This window comes from Carya illinoinensis, chromosome 11 (genome assembly GCF_018687715.1).
Source record: "Carya illinoinensis cultivar Pawnee chromosome 11, C.illinoinensisPawnee_v1, whole genome shotgun sequence".
NCBI classification, from domain to species: domain Eukaryota; kingdom Viridiplantae; phylum Streptophyta; class Magnoliopsida; order Fagales; family Juglandaceae; genus Carya; species Carya illinoinensis.
Genome location: NC_056762.1, coordinates 1780976 through 1802186, shown reverse-complemented (window position 1 = coordinate 1802186; position 21211 = coordinate 1780976). Strand labels below are relative to the sequence as shown.

The following is a 21211-nucleotide window of genomic DNA, read 5'->3' as shown; positions in this document are numbered from 1 at the left end:
GAAGAGAAAATTAAGATCTCTTAACCAATTATTAATTTTATGGATCATGGTGGCAACATGGATATAAGAGTATTGAAGAATCAAAATGGGCTTTAGTTCCAGCAAGCCAATGTTCCCAAAATATGAAGGGAGGAAGAAGTTGAGCAAGTAAATGAAGTTGATAAGAGTCTCTAAAGGAGGACCACCATTAAATGGCATTGAGTTTCTAGTTGTGATACGTTATATTAGGCTATGTTTTGGTAAGTGAAGTAGTCTCAAACTATTATTCACTTTTATTTACTATTTTTTCACTATTATCCACTATTATTTATAGATTATCTGAGATTATTTTAGTATTCAAATGTAGTCTTAGTGCAGCTAAAATCATTTGAAAAATGATACCAAATCTCTTTGGATAGCATACAGTTGGAGAAAACATGATCAAAGGTATCACAATGAAGCCTTTTTAGATAAGAAAACTATTTTTTGCCCGATTGTCATGCAAAAAATTCGTGATAGGTTAGACCGTTACTTTTATTATTGTACATTTTAATTATAATGATCTAGTTTTAAAAAAATTATTCTCAAGCTGGTATATAAAATACACTTAATAAACTGCTTAAGCAATATAATTTGATTTCGAAAATAAATTAAAATAATTTATTATATTTTCTTAAAGAAAAAACAAAAACCAAAATAGAACCCGCCCTTTGAAAACGACACGGTTCCATGTCCAACGCCGTCGTTTTTATAAGCCGTGCGTCGCTCTCCCACTTTCGCGAACCGAGTGAGGTCTGCTCCGAGAGTTAGCCGCGCTTTGAACGATGGGGAAGAAAACGAAGAAGCCCGGGAAAGGCAAAGAGAAAACAGAGAGGAAAACAGCGAAAGCAGAGGAAAAGAAAGCTCGTAGGGATTCCAAGAAGCTCTCTCCTGAGGATGACATCGATGCCATTTTGGTACTCATGTTCAGTATTTCTATAGTTTCCCTATGTACCTATATAGTTCTTTAGTTAAACATGAATTAAATAAGCTAACTTTGGTTTATAGATTGATGGTTCTCATGAGATTGATCGAATCGTGTACCATTTAGACGGAAATTCTGAACATTTTACCGAAATTGAAGACTATGGTAATTGATTCACTAAGCTAATTTAGAATTTGGGCTATTGTCTGTCATTCCTGGAAAACCTTGATAGAAAGTGATGTTAGGTCTAAAGGGACACCCACAAGCTCTATTATCGAATATCCATTTGAGGTAAATGGAGGCTTAAGTTGAGCTTATCGCATAGTTAGATTCAATGGGTTTTATCAGAAGAGTGTTGCCCAAATGAAATTTATTTTATGAAATGAATGGTCACATTCTTCAACAAACAATGAGGAAGTGACTGTTTTCTTGATGTGTTACAAGTGTATGATTATATTGGATGCATTTGATTCCACAGTTGAGTATACAAAAGGAGGAAGCAAAGAAGAAGGAAATCCACATTGAGGAGAATGTCCCAGCGCCATCTCCCCGTTCCAATTGCACGGTAATACTGTTACTTGTAGTCGTTGGCAATTTTATTGGGAGTGCTGCTACTTTTATTTTTTTTTCCTTTTACCCATATCATTAAAAAATTTCTTTTCTTTTCTTACTGACTTGCCTTTGTAGCTAAACATTAATCCCTTGAAAGAGACAGAATTGATCCTTTACGGGGGGGAATTCTACAATGGCAACAAGGTTAGGTCTAACATTCATCGCTGTAATATTTGCTCTATTTGAAGATAAGTATGCTTCTGTTTCACTTACATAGATTCTATGCTGATTTGAATCGTTGCAGACATATGTGTACGGTGATCTTTACAGGTATGATGTGGAAAAGCAGGAATGGAAGTTGGTTTCAAGCCCTAATAGCCCACCTCCACGAAGTGCTCATCAGGCAGTTGCTTGGAAGAATTACCTCTATATCTTTGGTAAACTGATAACATCTTTGCTTAATGGTACTTAGGCATCTTTCTGTGTATACTTCATGTGCACTTGGGCTATTGGTATTCCTATCAATGAAGTTTTACTTTTACTTATAAAAAAAAAAAATATTTGCTTAAGTACGTACGTGCGTACATACATACATATGGCTGCACACACACACACAGAGAAAGACACATTAAATGTCATTTGAAACATGTATATAGTCACATTCTTTTTTAATGGCCTTCTTCATGATTTCCTTGCATCTATTGCTCCTACGTAGTTAGGGCATTCTTTTTACTGAAGATGGCTTTGCCTATTCTTTAATTAATATGCTTTGTTACTTATAAAAAAAATATAGTCACATTCTTTTGTTGTTAGGTGGTGAGTTTACATCCCCAAATCAAGAGAGGTTCCATCACTACAAGGTGAACCATGTTTTATCTTGCTGCTTTTTTCCTATTTCTTGTTAGGTCTTCCTCTTGTACTTCCTTTGTACTCAGGCTATACCTTTTGATATTTTTAGTAAAATCTTTGATTCTTACCTAAAAAAAAATAATAATATTCTTGCAGCTTTTTTATTCAAGAATGCATGGCTTAGAATAGATATGGTTTTGAACTGTATTACCTCTATATGTGTATTTTCATGCTTGATCTGACAATGTCATCCTTTTTCTCACAGGACTTTTGGATGTTGGACCTTAAAACAAACCAATGGGAACAACTAAATCTAAAAGGGTGCCCTAGTCCACGCTCGGGTCATCGAATGGTAAGTTCAGGTTATTCTAGGTTGACGCCCATGTCAGATAGGATCTTTATTTTATTAGTTTCAATCACGCATGTAAATTATAAGAAAATGTGTTAGCTGGAAACAGAATATATTTTTGAAGAACGGATTTGTACTTCAGTTCATTTATATTATGTTTGGGTGAAGTGAAATTGAGACTTGGTGTAGTCTTAAAGCAACCTAGAAGTAGTCATTGATAACCTCTTGACATTTAAGTTTGTGTTGGATAAATACTAAGACTTCAGTAATAGGTGCAATCTAAGTAAACATAAAGTATACAAGAAATAAGCCTATATATAAGGAGAAAAAGATACAATTGTGAAAATTAAGCCCATTAAAGTCTACAGAAGCTGTTCAAAGGAAGATGATATCGAAAAATAAAGTTTTTTTTTGATAGGTAAATCGAAAAAGAAAGTTTTGAGCTCTTTCAATGTCGTTCATGATCCTCAAAACTTCTACTGTTTCTTTCCTTTCAAATATACCCTATGAGATAAGTACGAATCATTTTCCACATCATTGCAATTTGTGAGCTGCCACCTAGCCCTCTCCAATAATAGGAATTGGTCCAATCTTCTTCTGGGCATGACCTAAGCCAAACCAATACATTTGAATAAACCACTTCATAGAGCACTAGGAATCTCACAATGGAGTAAAAGATGATCCACGGTCTCCCCACTCCTCTTACACATGTAGCACCAACCAACTAATACGACGTATCTTTGCCTTATGTTATTAGTGGTGAGAATCTTGCCTAGAGAGATTGTCCAAGCAAAGAAAACACAGCCCTTGTGGGGAACCTTAGACCTCAAGGTGCTCTTTCAAGAAAAATGATTTGTTATTATGATGAGCATAGGCATTACAAAAACCTAAACAAATTTTGCAAATTGTTGTTTATGATTCTGTCAAATGATACAGTGTCATCAATATATGGTTTCATGTTGAATATGAAATGCTATAAAAGGTTTCCAATTAGTATCGGTTATGAAACTAATAAAAGGTTCAAACCCTATTGAGTGCAAACAATCTCTAGTGGCCATTGGACTGTGAGATTTTCCCTTTGAATTACCCGAGGTGCACTTGTGGGAAACTCCTTGTCGAGGGCTTGTGCACCCCCAGGATTAGTCAGGACGTTGTTCTTGGACACCCGGTGCCAATAAAAAAAAAAGAAAAAGAATAAGAAAATCGCCATGATAACTCAAGATTGCGATTGTAACTTATTATCAGCAGTTCATTATTTGCATTGATATATTTCATGGATGGAATGATTTTGTCAGTTTTTGTTTTTTTCTCTCCCTACTATTTAGGCCGTTTCTTTCTAATTTACTTGTTGTATCTCTCAAAGTTTCTCTTTCGTTCTCTCTTTCCACATCACTGACCAGCGCACTGAACGCATAAGTATTTATTTATTTATTTCCTTCTCGTTGAATGTGGCCTTTTGCCTTTTTTATTTTTTAATGGTATTGTGTTCAGCTTTCTGGCTTGGTATTGTCTTCCACTCAGGTTTTGATGTACTTAGTATAAATTCATGATTGAGTCTTGTCTTCGTCTCACGTGGACCTTTGTCTTTTTCATCTTTTACAGGTTTTATACAAGCACAAGATTATTGTATTCGGTGGCTTCTATGACACTCTTAGAGAAGTGAGGTTGTTGATGAGTCTTTCTTTATTGTTAAAGGTTTCATCATTGTATATTAATGGGTCTGTGTTGATTGTCTGATTGCTTGATGTTGAATGCTTTGATCCAAACCACTTTAGGGCACTAATTGTGAGTTTATTTTGTTGCATCTGTGGCTCTACTGGGAGATGATTCTCTTTAATTGGAAAAAGCAGAATATTTTAAATGCTTTAAATTGATTAAAACAATTCATGGTCTCCTTGATGCTACATATTTTTCAACAAGGATATTTATCAAAATTTTGTACAAGTGAGGGGTTTTGGAACTTTCAGCATCTGTTTAACTCAATAATTTAAGTATTTGAATGACTGAACCCAGAATCAGAACCTTGCTATGTTGTTTATACTTTTTACTTGTCATGGCATCGGAGTTTTTAAGTACTTCGACGTGGAGGTTGTTGTTTTTTGCAATACATGTTTAACATTAGAACTCTTGTCTCGTGTTCTGGTTCTCAACCTCCTTGGGAACTGCAGCAGAACTTGTTGCCAGGAGACCTCCAGGAGGTACGCATGCTGCTAGCGACCCACCTTGTGAAGTCGGACCAGGTTGCAAATCCACCATGGGCTTGGGCTGGCGTAGCTCTCTTCTCGGGCTGGTAGAACATTGAAGCCCAATGCCAGACTGCTTCTGTCGAGTAACGGGCTTCTTGGATTGGCCTTGCACAAGCCCGGTACGTACATGGGCATTAGAAACCTTAGGTCCCGACAGCCTCCCCTTATCCTCAACTAACCCTTTTGATTTTCTAGAAGAAGCTAGGCCCATTACTGAGCCCAGTCCCTCATCAATCGTCTTCGACATCGAATCCAGCCTGTCCTTCCAACTAAGAAGTTCTGCCCGCACATGCCAAAATGACCCTTCAACTTCACCAAGTTTCTGCAACATTGCGGGGTGCCAACCGTCACCTTCTTCACTGGAATGAAGTCTCCAATTCCCTTCCTTTGACCCAACATTCATATTCCTCTCCCTCGACACTACCACATCTTTATTGTTAAAACCTTTTCCATGAATGTTACTGGGGCCAGGATTAACATTAACAACATCTATCAAGGCAGACAAATAAGGTGCTATTCGTGAGGAAGAAGCTCCTCTTTGAGGATTAACTGTGTTCATCTCTTTTCCTTTAGAGTCCCTCTTGACAGTACCCTTGTTAAGTACATCACTGTTTCCTAACCCCAAGGGGTTGGCCCAAGTGGTGAAGGCCTTGGTCTTGGGGTATCACTCTCTTTAAGGTCCAAGGTTTAACACCTTATAGGTGCAAACAATCTTTTGGAGCCACATCTCCTAGTGAAAAGTCAGCGGTTTAACCAGTTTTGTATAGGAAAACTTCTGAGGGTGCAGTGCATGGGACCGGGGTTTACTCTCCAGGGGTGGGTTCGAAGGGCTCTGCCTTGGAGAGGTTTCCCAACATAAAAAAAGTACATCTCTGTTTCCAGGGGCAGAAACAAAGGAACTTGAACCGACAATCTCCCATCGATTTCCTAACAAACCTTCCCTACCCACTATCAACCCTCCCTCAGGAATAACAATAATTCTATTTCCCTTACTAGTGCCCAACTCCAACAACTTCACAAACCTGCCAAACAAATTTTGACATCCTTGGACCAAAAAGACTGTTACTATCCCTTTTAGTCTGATACGGGACCCTATTACTCATGAACTTTAGACTTCCCTCAACCACCTTAGCCAACCAGACCACCACCGAGGTAAAGGGCCTTTGTAAACTTCTTGCACTTCTTGACAATACTGAAGAGATTCCCCTCTATTCTTCTGATCACAAAAAGCTTTGCTTCAATCCAAAAACTACTCTCCATCGACATTATCCTCCAACAAAGATTAAACAGTATAAAGCAGAAGAGAAAGGAATAGAAATGAGAAAGAGAAGGGTGAAGAGATTAGACATAGAGAAGATGAAAGGTCATAGAGAAGGAAGGAAACTGTTATAGAGAAGGAAGGAAGGAAGTTGTCATGGAGCATTTTTTAGAGATCAGCCTAAGGAGAGGAATGTCTTGACACAGCTCCTATCTTCATAGAAAAAGTTGATAGGTTTAGGAGATCTTCCCAACAATTTTCTGATAGGTTTGGAGGCTGAGGCGACTAATTCGACGGAGCTGTTAGGTGAACCCATTGTTCAGAAAGTTGCGATGGAGGTTGGAGGCACTTCAGGGGATTCTTTGGTGTCGAGTATTGCACCTGGTGTAGGGGTCATGATATCCTCCTTTGATCCCACAGCAGGGGAAGTTGTTGAGGTTGAAGATGAAGGTAGCGAGGGGTCAAATGGGTCTGAGCAGTCAACCTCACAGGTTCCTTGTACTCAATTTATTAATTCTAACTTGCAATTGGTGGGGGTGAAGGTTCCGAATCGTGTGAATCCGGAGAGTTTTTTTAATATGATGAAGACTTTGATCTTGTTCCTTTATGCTCTAACCCAGGTATTAATTGGCCTAGCAACTGGGTATTGAGGAAGGTGGAAGAAATTAGAAATTGTGTTGGAATTTCTTGTGAGAGATTTGAAGAGCAGTTTAGAGCTCTACTTATTGCTACTGAAGCTGGGCATCCTGCTTTGGCTAGATCTGCTGCTAAAAGGAGAGGGAGCTAAAAAGATTGGAATGTGCGATTAATTACAAATCCAAGGATGGGAGCGCCTTTATAGAAAAAGGTAAAGAGAGGGCTGTCAATGGTTTTCCATGAAGCCTAAGATTATTTCTTGGAATGTTCGGGGCCTGAATGATTATAGAAAGCGTCTCCGCATGAAAAATATGATAAGGCAGTGGAAGGCTGAAATTATTTGTTTCCAAGAAACTAAATTGAAGGTCGTTAGCCAATTGGTGGTTCATACTTTATGAAGCTGTAATTACGTGGATTGGGTTGAGTTAGTGTCTAATGGAGCTTTGGGAGGCATTCTTGCTATGTGGGATAGGAGGGCTGTTGAAGTAGTAGGTCATCACATGGGAGAATTCTTGGTGGCATGTTACTTTAAGAATGTGGTTGATGGCGTTGAATGGGCTTTTGCTGGTGTCTATGGGCCAAATTCAGATTCAAGTAGGAGTTTATTGTGGGAAGAAATGGCAGTCTTTGCAGTTGGTGGGATCTTTTGTGGTGTTTTGGAGGGGATTTTGATATTACTCGTTTTCCTTGTGAGCGAGTACGGGACTCGTCAATTACTAAAACTATGTCTGAATTTTCAGAACTCCTTTCTGAGTTGCAGTTGATTGATTTACCGATGGTGGGAGGAGATTTCACGTGGTCAAATGGGAGAGCATGGTCCTGTTTGGAAAAATTCTTGGTTTCGGTCTCTTGGGAAGCATTATTTCTGGAGTTAAGTCAGAAAAGGTTAGAGAGAATAGTTTTTGACCATTATCCTATTTTGTTGGATCGTGGGGGCATTATTAGAGGGAAAAGACACTTTAAATTTGAAAATATGCGGTTGAAAGATGAAGGTTTTGTTGAAAGAGTAAGAAGGTGGTGGGCCTCTTATCATTTTATTGGTACTCCTAGTTTTATCTTGGCTTGAAAATATAAGGAGCTCAAAAAAGACTTGAAGAGATGGAACGCGGAGACTTTTGGCAATGTTGAAAACAATATAAAACTTCTTATGGAACACTTGCATAGTTTGGAGGAAAAGAAGTAGATGGGTTCGATATCCTTTGAGGAAAAGGAGATGAGTGCTGGTGGAAATTGAAAATTAACGCTTATGGAAGAAATATTTCATGGTGGCAAAAATCCAGAATTCTATAGTTAATGGAAGGAGACAAATGCACGAAATTCTTCCATAAAATGGAAAATTCTCATCGAAGAAATAATGCCATTGAAGTTCTTCATGTAGGTGATAATGTGATTTGTGACAAGGAGAAGATTGAAGATCATATTGTGAATTTTTATGAGAAGCTTTTTCGGGAAGAATTTTCATGGAGACCTAAGTTAGATGGGTTGGCTTTTGATAACGTTGATCATCTTACTGCAGTTTGGTTAGAGAGACCCTTTGAGGAAGATGAAGTTCTTAATGTAGTTAGAGGCATGTCTAAGGATAAGGCTCTGAGCTCGGATGGTTTTTCCATGGCATTTTTTCAAGCTTGCTGGGATATTGTGAAGGATGATATTATGAAAGTCTTCGAAGAATTTCATTCCTTCCGGAAATTTGAGAAGAGTTTTAATACAACTTTCACTGCTCTCATACCTAAAAAGGCGGGTGATGAAGAAATGAGGGATTTTCATCCTATTAGCTTGGAAAATGGGGTGTATAAGATCATCTCAATGGTATTTGTGAGGGGAAGACAAATTCTTGACTCGATCTTAATTGCTCACAAGTGTTTGGAAAGTGGGCAATCTGGAATTTTAGTCAAATTGGATATGGAAAAGACTTTTGACCATGTCAATTGGGATTTTCTTCTTTACTTGCTTGGGAGATTTGGTTTTGGGGAGAAGCGGCGCGCGTGGATAAGACATTGCATTTTGATGGCCAGATTTTCTATTTTGGTGAATGGCTCTCTGGTTGGATTCTTCAACAGCTCCGGTGGTTTGAGGCAAGGTGACCATTTATCTCCTTTCCTATTTGTCTTAGTTATGGATGCCTTGAGTCATATGATTGAAGCGGCCGTGGAAGGGGGTTTTGTGTCGGGATTCAAGGTGGGTGATGTCTCACGGGGCAGCATCTCTGTTTCACATTTACTCTTCGCAGATGATACTTTAATTTTCAGTGATACTAACCAGGATCATCTTCAAGCTTTAAGAGCCTTATTGTTATGTTTTGAAGCTGTCTCCGGGCTTAGAATCAATTTAACTATGTCAGAAATTGTTCCAGTGGGTATAGTCAGAAATATTTTCGATCTGGCCAATATTTTGGGTTGTAAGGTAACTTCTTTACCTACGAAATATCTTGGGTTACCTATGAAATATCTTGGCCCCCCTACAAATCAGTGTCTATTTGGGATGTGGTGATTCAGAAGACTGAGAGGAGATTAGCAGGTTGGAAAAAGGTCTATTTGTCAAAAGGGGGCAAAATTACATTGATTAATAGCACATTGTCTAATTTAACCCCACTTATTTCCTCTCTCTTTCCTATACCTGCGGGGGTAGTAAAAAGAATTGAGAGGATTTTTTGGAATTTCTTATGGGACGGTATTGGGGAGGAAAAAAAAAATCACTTGGTGAGCTGGAATAAGGTTTGTATCCCAGTGTCATGTGGAGGTTTGGGTGTGCGGAATTTAAAGCTTTTCAATAAAGCTCTTCTTGGGAAGTGGCTTTGGAGGTACAACAAAGAGAGTAATGCATTGTGGAGGCAAATTGTGGATGTTAAATATGAAAGGATGTGGGGGAATTGGTGTACTAATGAAATAAAAGGGGTGTTTGGGGTTGGGATTATGGAAGTCTATTTGGTTGGGATGGGGGGACTTTGTCAAAAACATTAATTTCAAAGTGGGGAACGGGACAAATATTTATTTCTGGCATGATGTTTGGTGCGGGGATTCAGCTCTTAAATTTGCATTCTTAACCTTTTTAGGATTGCTAGAAACTTATCAGTTTTCTAAGGGGCTGCAGTGGCTGACTCTTATCAGTTTTCTAATAATATGATGCATTGGAATGTGGGATTTACCAGAGAATTACAGGACTGGGAAGTGTGTGAAGCTGCTGATTTCTTTGTAAAATTATATGATACGAAGATTGATCAGAGCAGGGAGGATAGGCTACTGTGGGTACATGATCATAATTCCAGATTCTCAGTGAGATGTTTTTACAGGGTGTTAAATAGTCATGGTGATAAAGTATACCCCTGGAAATGTATCTTGAGAGCAAGGGTGCCTAGTAAAGTTGCATTTTTTCATTGGTTGGTGTCACTTGAGAAAATATTAACCATGGATAATTTGAGGAAAAGAGGGTTATTTGTGATTGATTGGTGTTTTATGTGTAGAAAAGATGGCGAATCTGTTAACCACATTTTCCTTTATTGTGAGGTGGTGAAGATCTTGTGGAATGAGATATTTGCAAGGGTAGGCAGTACTTGGGTGATGCCTTTGCACGTGGTGGACTTTTTGGCTAGCTGCCAAGGTTCAGTGGGATGTGGAGGCAGTGCAGCAGTGTGGAGGATGATTCCCTTGTGTTTGTTTTGGTGTTTATGGTTAGAGAGAAATGGGAGGTGTTTTGAAGTTTGTGAACATACTATGGGGGAATTCAGGGATTTTTTCTTTAGCACTTTAAATTTTTGGGTGAAAAACCTTGTAAGGGATGGGAATATTTGTAATGCTTTGTCTTAGTTCTGTTTTGCTTTGGCTTGTATTTAGGTGTATTCACTTGTATACATCCAGTGTACTTAGGTTATGCCTATTTACTTGGAATAAAATCTCTTATTACCTATAAAAAAAAAACATTAAAACTCTTTTCTTCTTCCTGATTGGTTTTTTGTGTTTCGTCTGAGAATTGCATGAGTTTCTTTTCACTCACTGCCATATGATAATTAATGCAGTTATTTTACTCCATTTATGCAGGTATTATAATGATTTGCATATTTTTGACCTGGATCAGTTCAAGGTGCAATTTTTGGCCTTTTTTGTAGTTGGATAGCATTACCATTATCTATTGTTGTTATTTTGATAACTGATGCTAATGCAATGCATTGTAGTGGCAAGAAATAAAGTCTAGGCCTGGATCCATGTGGCCAAGTGCCCGCAGTGGCTTTCAGTTTTTTATTTTCCAAGATGAGGTCAGTGATTTAGAAATGCACTTTATTATCGTAATCATGGAATACTCCCTGCTTTAGTTTTGGTTTGTAAATGTTCCATTCTTTGCTCAAGATGTGCTACGAAGTCTGGGGGCATGTAGGTATCAATCAGAAAGTCAAGTTTTGTCGGTGTTGAGGAGGAACTGATCTTAGTAATTTCAGAACTGAAGTCTGAGCTGATTGCCTCGCTTCGCTAGTTAGAGTTGTTAATTTTTAAAATCTTTCTCTCATCTTGTGATGTCCCCATACTGTTTCGAGTCATATTTTTGTGATATGACAAATAGTTCTTCCTTTGTATGAGTAATGATCTTTTGGTGGTCTACTTTTTACAAAACATTTTGTAAAGAAAATTTTAGATTCTGCACTGATTTTATCTAGGTTTTTCCAGTGATTTTATCGACGTAAATGGTCATAATTTGATGCATACTGTTAAGATTGGTTCTAAATCTCTAACAGAGTTACAAGTCATAGATAGTCTGATAGGTGCAAGGGGCTTTTCAATTATATACCATTTCTTTATTGTTGGTTTGTAGATGATTCTTAATGTATCATCTATAATGATCTCATAAAGGTATCTCACATTTATGGTTTTTTTCATCCTTTTCAAAGAAGTTGACATTGTGGTCTTTTTTCGCCAGCTCTAAATTCAAATATTGACAGGAGAAAAAGAAAATCATATATTTTACAGAGTTGGTTTGACATTGCAGATTTTCTTATATGGTGGCTATTCTAAAGAGGTTTCATCTGATAAGAACAGCTCAGAGAAGGGAATTGTTCATTCGGACTTGTGGTCCCTTGATCCTAGGACTTGGGAATGGAGTAAGGTTCGTGAATTCAGTGCCTTCTTTATTTACCCAGTCCACGCTGGATGTGTGTTGGAATTAAATGCAACCATATTTCTGCGGTTGTAACACAATGATTAAGGATTCAGTTTTACCTCATCATTGATATAAAAGAGGAGATGATTTTCAAAATTTCTGACAAAATCATCATACATGTAGTTATTATACCAATTGTTTCATCAAGAACCAAGAAGGAACAAGAATTCCATGAGTGTCTAACACCATGTTTTATCTCCTTCCCTCTCCTACAAAAGGTGGATGGTTGGGAGTGATCCCTTACACCTTCCTCCCACCAGTGACTTTTTCAAATGGAAAAATCGTGAGCTGTTCCTTTAAAAAACTGGAGCTCAGTGTTACTTATCAAAAAAAAAAAAAAAAACTGTAGCTTACTGTGCCTACAATTGCAATGATCTAGTATTATTTGTCTTTTCTTTTTAAATACATTATTCGTCTTTATTTTTTTCTTTAGTTCCCTTATATGCGGATTCATTTGACAAGATTATATTATTGACTATCTCCACCCTTATTAATTGATACTTTGGCATATGAGTTGCATATTGATAGCTCCCTTTATAAGCATGCTTTTCCGTTCTGTTCTCTTTCATGTTAAGATTTCATTGCTTTGCTTTGTTTGTTAAATAGAAGTATGATGTATGCAGAGAACACTGTTCTTTTTACATTTATCCGAGTGCTCCATGTTTGTGAGTTGATTACTCAGTGTTATTTGTATCAACAGTACATAATCTTAGGTAAGTTTGAAGCTGTTGGCTCTTGAAGGTAGACCAATCGTTTCATTGCAACAATCATACTGTGAAATTCAGACTCTTATGTTCTTGTTTTAGCTCTGTTGTGATATTTTATCCGAAGAGTATGGCATGAATCATGAGCAAACGACGTCTCTCCTATTCACCTTTCATGAAATTTTTAATTTCTCATTTGGTGATCTTGTTGCTATCAAATGCCTTTTATTGCTACTAATGCCATTTCCTTTGTGACAGGTAAAGAAAAGTGGGATGCCTCCTGGGCCTCGTGCTGGGTTTTCCATGTGTGTTCATAAGAGGCGGGCTTTGCTATTTGGGGGTGTGGTGGATATGGAAATAAAAGGTTAGTTTTTTCTTGCCTATGTACTACTGTACTCATGTCAGAATTTTTCACCTTAAGAGTAATCTAAATATTTCTTTTTTCTTATCCTCTAAACCTGCTTGCAATATCATATGTGCTTGTGTTGCATCCATCCTTGTGCCATTACCATATGGAACTAACCCTTATCAACTTGAACTGCATATCCTCAACATCTACCTTTCACGTGGTCATTTTATAGTTTTGTTTCTCGTTAAGATTGTAAGAAACTATTTTATTTAAATCCTCTGGAATTGTGAATTCTAATCTCCTTCACTTTGGAAGCTACCTATATACCATTTGAACGAATTTCTAACAGTAAGATGGGGAAAAGTGAAGTGCTTTTTATATTTCCCTGTTGGTCAAGACCAATGAATGCATCAGTGAGAAGTGAGATGGTGTGTTTCAAGGTACTAATCATGACAGAGAGAAGAAAAAGAGCTAAACTAGTCAGTAAACTTATTTTTCTTGTGTTTTAATGGATAATTATGCTCGGCAGAAGAATAACTGTGAAATGTAAGTGTTTTTCACTGATCCAGTATGGTTAGGTTAATGTTACACGGCGTATATGGAGGTAAGGAGACAAGGGAGGTGAACGGCTGAAGTGCAGAGATGAGAGAACCCAGTTCGAAGTAGATGGCTGTCGGCTAGATGAGATGGAAACCTAGACTGAAGTGATGTAAGCTGAAGTGGGCTTGAAGGGCCGGAGTGAAGTGGGCTGGGCTTACGGGCCATTAGTAGTAAAGTAAATATAAGTAACCCTGTTAATTGAAGCCCCTTAGATAAGGGCAGTTTCGTATTTTCTTTTATTTCCCTTGTTAGTATAAATTCTACCTGTGCGTCCGAAAGAGGGGATCTGGAATTTTCTATTGTAATGTTCTGTTGAACCTGGAGGCACTCCCCTCGAAGAGAGTTTATTTCCTTACATCAATATAATATTCAGTTTTAATCCATTAATTTCCATTACAATTACTAGTTGGTTGTAACAGTTAATGCTCTTTGTTATTACTGTTCTTGGGGGGTGGATGCTTATTGTTATTATTGTTCAAATATGCAGGTGATGTGATAATGAGCTTGTTCCTGAATGAACTTTATGGCTTCCAGCTAGACAGCCGTCGCTGGTAAGTTTGAGTGGAGGTTACTTCCGTAACTGGATGAGTTTATTTAAATTATTTTCAGTGCTACTTAAGCAGACATACCCTATAACTTACATTTGGTACATTGAGTCAGTGCAGTTATTAAATCTTGGTTCTCTGTAAATTCAATCTGTAAGCTTATTATGTTTTTGTAAACTAAGTTGTATGTTTCTAATGTCAATGCATAGCAACATCACGGTATTTTTTTTTTTGCTTGGTTAATATATATCTGGTTCTCTTTCTCTAATTATACTTTTGGTGTCGAACAACTTTTGGTTTTTTTTTGTATAGCCAATGAATATTTTTACTGTGAATTTGATGTTGTAGTCTGTGCCACTTACTGGCAAGTATAAATTTTCTGTATATAGGTACCCATTGGAGCTACGGAAGGGGAAGTCAACAAACAATAAGGTACAGTCTCTGTTTAGAAGGAAAAAAAATCGGTAGTCTGAACAAAATATTTAATATGGATATCTACCCCTTACATCCCTATTCTATTTTTCTCACAAATCTTTCACATTCTTTGGGTATATATAGTGGAAATCATTCCTTGAAGATTGATGCTGTTTTAATAGTGGCTACCTTTTGTCACGGTGTTTTCCAGTTAAAGAAGAGTTCTGGGCAGAAAGATACTGATGCCAATCTCGATGGTAAGGCAAATCCGATTGAGCAAGAGGAGAGTGCAGCAATGAGTGAAGATGATAATTTAGAGTACCAAGAAGAAGCAGGTGACATAGAAAGCAACATTGATGAGATATCTCACCACGTGTCAACAACAATGAATGTTGGTAATGGAGGGCTTTCTTCCAAATCTGGAAAGCCTCTTGAATCTAGTGCCAAATTGGATATGCAAAATTCAGTATTGCCAGAGGTTTGCCACACTATTGATTTTTATTTTCACTGGCATTTAGATTTTTCCAACTATAAGATTATTAATCTAGTGCTAAATTCTAGGTAGTGAAACCCTGTGGGCGCATTAACTCCTGCATGGTCGTTGGAAGAGATACATTGTACGTATATGGGGGCATGATGGAGGTCAAAGATCAAGAAATTACACTTGATGACTTGTATTCCCTTAATCTTAGCAAACTCGATGAGTGGAAGTGCATCATACCGGTTTGTTACATTACCTTCTCTACCTATAAATGCTCATTGCTTCATTTTTTTTTTTATATAATTTTTTAATCAATAAATAAGAATTTTATTTAAAAAGGTGAAACCAAGTACACAAGACATATACAAAAGCAACACCTATGCATGAGTGTCTAAAGATACAAGGATGTCATGAGCGTTCATGCCATTAAAGTCTATTACAATCAACCAATGCTTATTGCTATCCTTTTACTGGTGGCTTTATTGATGGCATAGAAGTAAGGCGATAGTTTCTAGTCTTAAATGTGGACCATTTAATAGTCTTTGAAGTTCCAAGTTGAAATTTCTAATGGGTTGAAATTACACCATTAAAAATGGGCTTATACAATGTTGACATTACTAATATTATATATTTGCACAAATACCCATAAAAAAATTATATATTGCCATATCCAGTTTGTTTGGATCTGAGAAAATTTGCAAAAAGAATCCTATTGGTTGTCCTTGCTTTATTCAATTTTGTCTGCTTAGTCTGATTATGCTTTATTTTATTGGCAAAGGCATCAGAATCTGAGTGGGTGGAAGCGTCGGAGGATGAAGATGAGGATGATGATGAAGATGGAGATGATAGTGATGATGAATGCAATAGTGATAGCAACAGCGATGAGACTAGTGACGGTGATGATGATGATGTGGAGGTGCATCTTCTTACTTGTTCAGCAAAAGATGCTTGTGTTATTTTTTAGTAGTTACCTGCCTGCCCACCTCTTACCAAGTCATGCTCGGTGTTTTTAAATTTGAACCTTGCTTGTAAAAAAAAGTTGAACCCTTACTTTGCCCTTGTGTTGGGCGTGTAAGTGAGTGAGAGAGAGCTGGTGATATTCTGCAGAACGCAGATGTAGGGGCTTCTACTTCTTTATATTTAAAAAATTGAGGAAGGTGTGCCAGTTTGTTTGAATTATGCTTCACTCTTCTGTGCACGTAGGCTGCAGGTGATGGGCCCCTTCAAATGGGAGATGCTGTTGCTTTGATCAAAGGCAAGGGGAAGACTCTAAGAAGAAAGGAAAAGCGGGCCAGAATAGAACAGATCAGAGCCAGTCTAGGCCTTTCAGATTCGCAAAGAACCCCAATGGTACATTTACACCCTCGCACACACATATATATACATATACACATGTATATATATTTTTTTTCCAGATATATCAGTACTAACATAGTATCACTACTATCATTAAGTCACCATCACCGCCGCTATTATTATCATTGTAACTACTAGTCTGATGGATGAGCTCTAAACCTTCTTCAATTCTTTGTTTCTCTAGGCGTCTGTTATAGATTTTGATTGGCTGAGTTTCTATGATTTTCTTGTAGTTTTCTCATTTATCATTAGGTATTTTTCTTGTAGACATCTTGTGTACTTCAGACTAAGTTTTTGCACCATCCTATAAAATTTTCAATTACCTATACCAAAACTACTATGGTAGTCATAATTTCTTATTTTTGAAATACACTCATCCAAAAAATATTTAATGGAAAAATCTATTTATCATCATTTTTATCTTCATCCTCAACATCCTTTGATGTGGCATTAAATGATAGGCCTACAAGTGAAACATAATAAATAGTCTCCAATTATTTAATACCACATCATGGGATGATGAGAGGATGATGGTAGAAGGGATGATGAGTAGTGTTACTCATATTTAATTACATCAATTTAAATCCCAACTAAAATTTTTTTAAATTGTTCATCCAGACCAATCTTGGACTTCTAATATGTTTTCTGCTTCAGACAATGATGTTTTCAACTGATAGCTTCTCATTTTTCACGTGAAGCCTGGAGAATCTTTGAAGGATTTTTATAAACGTACAAATTTGTACTGGCAAATGGCAGCTCATGAACATACTCAACACACTGGGAAGGTTTGTTTGTTCTCTTCATAATAAGCCCATTTACATGCATTCTTCAATTTTATTAACCAACCTGCTACATGTTCTCTCATATGCCTATTGTTGTCCTCATATGGTTGATTAACAAATGGGGATTGGGTTTTCCGGGGGTTTATTTCCAGTTGAAATTAGAATTAAAACATAAAAAAAACCAACAATATTTTTTCAGTTGATTTTATTGATGCAAGGCAAACCCAAGTCACCATTCCTACGAAACAAGCTGCATAAAGCAATTCTTGGAAGTGGTTGAGTTGAACTGTGTCTTTGGTGATTTTGTGTGAATAAGGAAATACAGATCCATTAGTTTGGATGTGATCTCAAACTCCCCTAAATCCAATTTCATTGTATTTCCAAGTAAAACATGCTACATTGTAAATGAATGCACCGGTTAATGTGTTGGTGCTTTTGTGACATAAATTGTATTGGCTCACAGGAGCTCCGTAAGGATGGTTTTGATCTTGCTGATGCTCGATTTCGTGAACTTAAACCAATTCTTGATGAGGTAAACTTTTTGGTTTGTATCTCAAGGTTCTGATAGGACTTCTGCCTAAGAAACAAAAAACATCATTTACATTGATTTTTCTTTTCTTTGATTTTCTTTATGCATATGATGCAGCTGACCATATTGGAGGCAGAGCAGAAGGCTGAGGAGGAAGAAGGGCCTGAGACTAGTTCAAGAAAGAGAGGGAAGAAGAAAAATAAGCATTGAACCCCAGCAATTTTGAATTCAGTATATGCCATGAAGATGTGCCTGATTTATTTGTTGATTTTCATAGTTGAATTAATATTTTATATAGCCCATGAATATGCCCGCATATGTACTATGAGTAAGACACGCTTGCGTAATATTCACACACAAATCAACTTCCCATTTATTTTTCCCAGAATGTAAGTGCCTTTGATGTCCAACACACACACACACACACACACACACACACACTCTCTCTCTCTCTCTCTCTCTCTCTCTCTCTCTCTCTCCTTTGAATTTTTTTATATTTACAAACCGGTGCGGAGGGGCTGACATGTCATGTTTGGTTTGTAAGAGAATTTAATTTTAAACTTTTCTTACGAATCAAATATTATTACGTCAAAGATCTGGAAGGTGCATCTTCTATATTTGTCTTGCAAGTAGGACTAATTAATCCTAATCATTAATCTCTGTTATAAAACATCGTAACGAGTTGGGGATTTTCATCCATAACCTCTTACTTGGCTATTCCAATGCTATTTTAATTCAACCTTGTCTAAATTTGGAGACCCTAACTGCATACCCTATTATAAGAACATTAATTATCCCTCCATTTTTGCATACCGATGAGAAAAATCCCAAATAGTAAATACAAGAAAAAAAAAAAATGTTTAGGAACTCCATGATTCCTCTCGTCCTTGTTTGCTTCTTCTTCTTTTGGAAGGTTGAGTCTCAAGCTAAGATTGCACCAGCTTTATACACATTTGGAGACTCAACTGTTGTTTCTTGGAACGATGTTGTCCTAAACACACCTGGAAAAGCAAATTATCCACCTTATGGCATAGATTTTCCTACTCGTCCCAATGCCAGGGTCACGAATGGTGCTACCATCAGTGACTTCTTTGGTAAGTTTGTTTCTAACCAGTATTTTATCTTGTTTTGCATCCTATATCTTTTTCTTGGTTATGAAGATGAGTAATGCTATGTATTATCTTAATTTTCATCACTTCATGATATGACACTAGATGATTGGAAACTATTTATTATATATATATATTGATACATTTGGGAATGAGGGTTTCGAGCTCCAGACTTTCATTTTGAAGGTTGAGGGTTATGCTAATTAGGCGGCCTTTATTATATTTCACTTGTGAACTTAATATCTAAAACTATATCATGGGATGATGAGAAAATGAAAAATGAATAGATTTTTTCTATAAAGATTTCAGACTGAACAACAGGATATTAGCGCATAGTAAGTACTTCAAATTTTATGATAGTGGATCGTCATCTCCAATTATCTTCTTGTATTGAATGGTCCAATTTTGAAGTGCAAGTCTTAAAACATTTAATGCCGCTCATATAAAGTTTTTGAGTAAAGTGGACCTCTCATGAGTATTTAATGTTGTGTCTATCTCTTTCTATATTGGGCCATCCAATTTGATCAAGAAATTGGAAAGGATCTCAATTAGACTATGAGTTAGAGGTAAGAAGAAGTTTTGCCTTGTACTAAATGCTCTTGAATCATATTGACTTTGTGAGCTAAATGCAGCTCAATGGCTTGGAATACAAAGCCCCCCTTCATTCTTGAGTATCAGTCCTAAAACAAGCAAGTTCTCCGAGGGTTTTAACTATGCATCAGGCTCGGCCGGAATCCGTTCCGAGACTGGCACTGCTGATCCTGTAAGAACATCAATTTGCCAATGCCTCCGAGTTGCTAGTTTCATATCACATCTAGAAAGGTATTGCTAGTTTTTTTTTTAAGATTGTTTTGTATTACTCAAGAATGAGGTTATCATGCAGGGAGTTGTAAACTTGAGCATGGAGAAACAAATAGAGTTGTTCAGAAAGACAGTTCAAGAATATTTGCCAAGGCTTTTTACCAAGGAAGCCGAGCTCCGAAACCACCTGTCAAAGTCTATTTTTCTGGTTGTTGTAGGCAGCAATGATTATTCTCTCAATTATCTTTCCAGTCAATACAATACGAGTCGCATTTTCAATATGGTACAATTCGCTGATTCCCTTGTGTACTATCTCCAAACACAATTACAGGTAAATTCGTCATTTTCTTTTAGAGAAATGTTTTAACTATAAAGAATTTTTATAAAAGTAAATTCATAAACTGACGTAACTCGATGTAGAACATTAGATTATAAAGTTATTTTTATTATAAAGTAAATGTAACGTTGTGGGTTTATGTAGGATTTGTTCTCGTTAGGAGCAAGAAAGTTTGTAGTGTTTGAGATAGAGCCAGTAGGTTGTAAACCGGCTTTCCTCCAAACAGTAAATTCCAAGGCACAATGCGCAGAGAAAGTGAATTCCTACATAGCTTCTTACAATCACAAGCTTGGAGTTATGGTTCAAAGCATGCGACTTAGAAACACAACATTCGTTCTGGCCAAGAGGTACCAATTCATGAACGATTTGATGGCAAATCCAACTCGTTATGGTAAGCAAACTCATCTCCTTCCTTCCTTTTTGTACATATTACATGCCGAGGAATGTTATTCATCATCATCTTTTAATCGTCATCAAACATAGTATATCTATTAGTTTGTAGATTTATTTTGTGGCATCTCTTTAAACCCAATAAAAATTTCATGGTACTTATGAATGCAGATGATGCAATTGGCATGTTTCTAACTTATGAGTCTGAACTTTTACAGGTCTAAAAGATTCAGTAAACCCTTGCTGTGCCGTTTTAAAATCAGGAATGTGCATTCCAAATAAAGCCCCCTGCCAAGACAGGAAGTCACATGTCTTTTTTGATGCAAATCACCCAACTGAAGTGGTATACAAGACAATTGCTGAACAATGTTTTAAGGGTACTGATCAATGTGTTCCAATTAACATCCAAGAACTTGCAAAGAAATGAAGAAGATTTTAGAGGACATAAGGGAACCCTTTTCTAATCATTTTCTAAAATGTAATTATGAACATGTGATATTGTCATGATATTAAAAGTTGGTACTTAATATAAGCAGTTTTAACGGCTGGCATTTTGTAATTGAATGGGAGTATAATATCAACGATACTCCGAGAGTACTTAATAATTTTCTTTCAGTAAAAGATATATAATTACAAAGCAACAAACTAAAAATCCGTGAAAAATCACAAAAACAAAAGAGAAAGGATATAGCACAAGAAAACTTACGAGCAAAACAAGAAAAATCATTACAAAAATTTACACAGGCTTTTCTCTAAAATGCTGCTTTCCCCTTGTAGATCAAATAACTTGATGTTTCTATGAAGGCTTTGTGCTTTCCCTAGCAATCCTAGTCCAA

The 21211-nt window shown here is 36.9% G+C and overlaps 2 protein-coding genes across 2 annotated transcripts; both read left to right on the top strand.

The window, feature by feature from the left end:
- Nucleotides 1-743: 743 nt before the first annotated feature.
- LOC122282738 (kelch domain-containing protein 4) lies at nucleotides 744-18148 on the top strand. The gene is made up of 20 exons (XM_043094739.1): nucleotides 744-935; nucleotides 1422-1508; nucleotides 1631-1699; nucleotides 1800-1932; nucleotides 2309-2355; nucleotides 2610-2696; nucleotides 4296-4357; nucleotides 10868-10910; nucleotides 11002-11082; nucleotides 11808-11924; nucleotides 12941-13046; nucleotides 14119-14182; nucleotides 14566-14608; nucleotides 14802-15068; nucleotides 15152-15313; nucleotides 15850-15987; nucleotides 16275-16421; nucleotides 17126-17212; nucleotides 17673-17741; nucleotides 17856-18148. The coding sequence occupies exons 1-20, from the start codon at nucleotides 804-806 to the stop codon at nucleotides 17946-17948; spliced, it is 2034 nt and encodes a 677-aa protein (XP_042950673.1). The 5' UTR covers nucleotides 744-803; the 3' UTR covers nucleotides 17949-18148.
- A 130-nt stretch (nucleotides 18149-18278) lies between these two features.
- LOC122282743 (GDSL esterase/lipase 7-like) lies at nucleotides 18279-20939 on the top strand. Its single transcript, XM_043094750.1, has 5 exons — nucleotides 18279-18832; nucleotides 19480-19610; nucleotides 19731-19979; nucleotides 20130-20376; nucleotides 20594-20939. The coding sequence occupies exons 1-5, from the start codon at nucleotides 18595-18597 to the stop codon at nucleotides 20800-20802; spliced, it is 1074 nt and encodes a 357-aa protein (XP_042950684.1). The 5' UTR covers nucleotides 18279-18594; the 3' UTR covers nucleotides 20803-20939.
- Nucleotides 20940-21211: the final 272 nt, after the last annotated feature.

Coding starts and splice junctions, on each gene's coding strand:
- LOC122282738 (XM_043094739.1), top strand. CDS start 804: ATGGGGAAGAAAACGAAGAAGCCCGGGAAAGGCAAAGAGAAAACAGAG. Junction 2,356..2,609: donor AGAGGTTCCATCACTACAAG/GTGAACCATGTT, acceptor TTTTTCTCACAG/GACTTTTGGATGTTGGACCT. Junction 17,742..17,855: donor TTAAACCAATTCTTGATGAG/GTAAACTTTTTG, acceptor CATATGATGCAG/CTGACCATATTGGAGGCAGA.
- LOC122282743 (XM_043094750.1), top strand. CDS start 18,595: ATGTTTAGGAACTCCATGATTCCTCTCGTCCTTGTTTGCTTCTTCTTC. Junction 18,833..19,479: donor TACCATCAGTGACTTCTTTG/GTAAGTTTGTTT, acceptor AGCTAAATGCAG/CTCAATGGCTTGGAATACAA. Junction 19,611..19,730: donor AGACTGGCACTGCTGATCCT/GTAAGAACATCA, acceptor GTTATCATGCAG/GGAGTTGTAAACTTGAGCAT.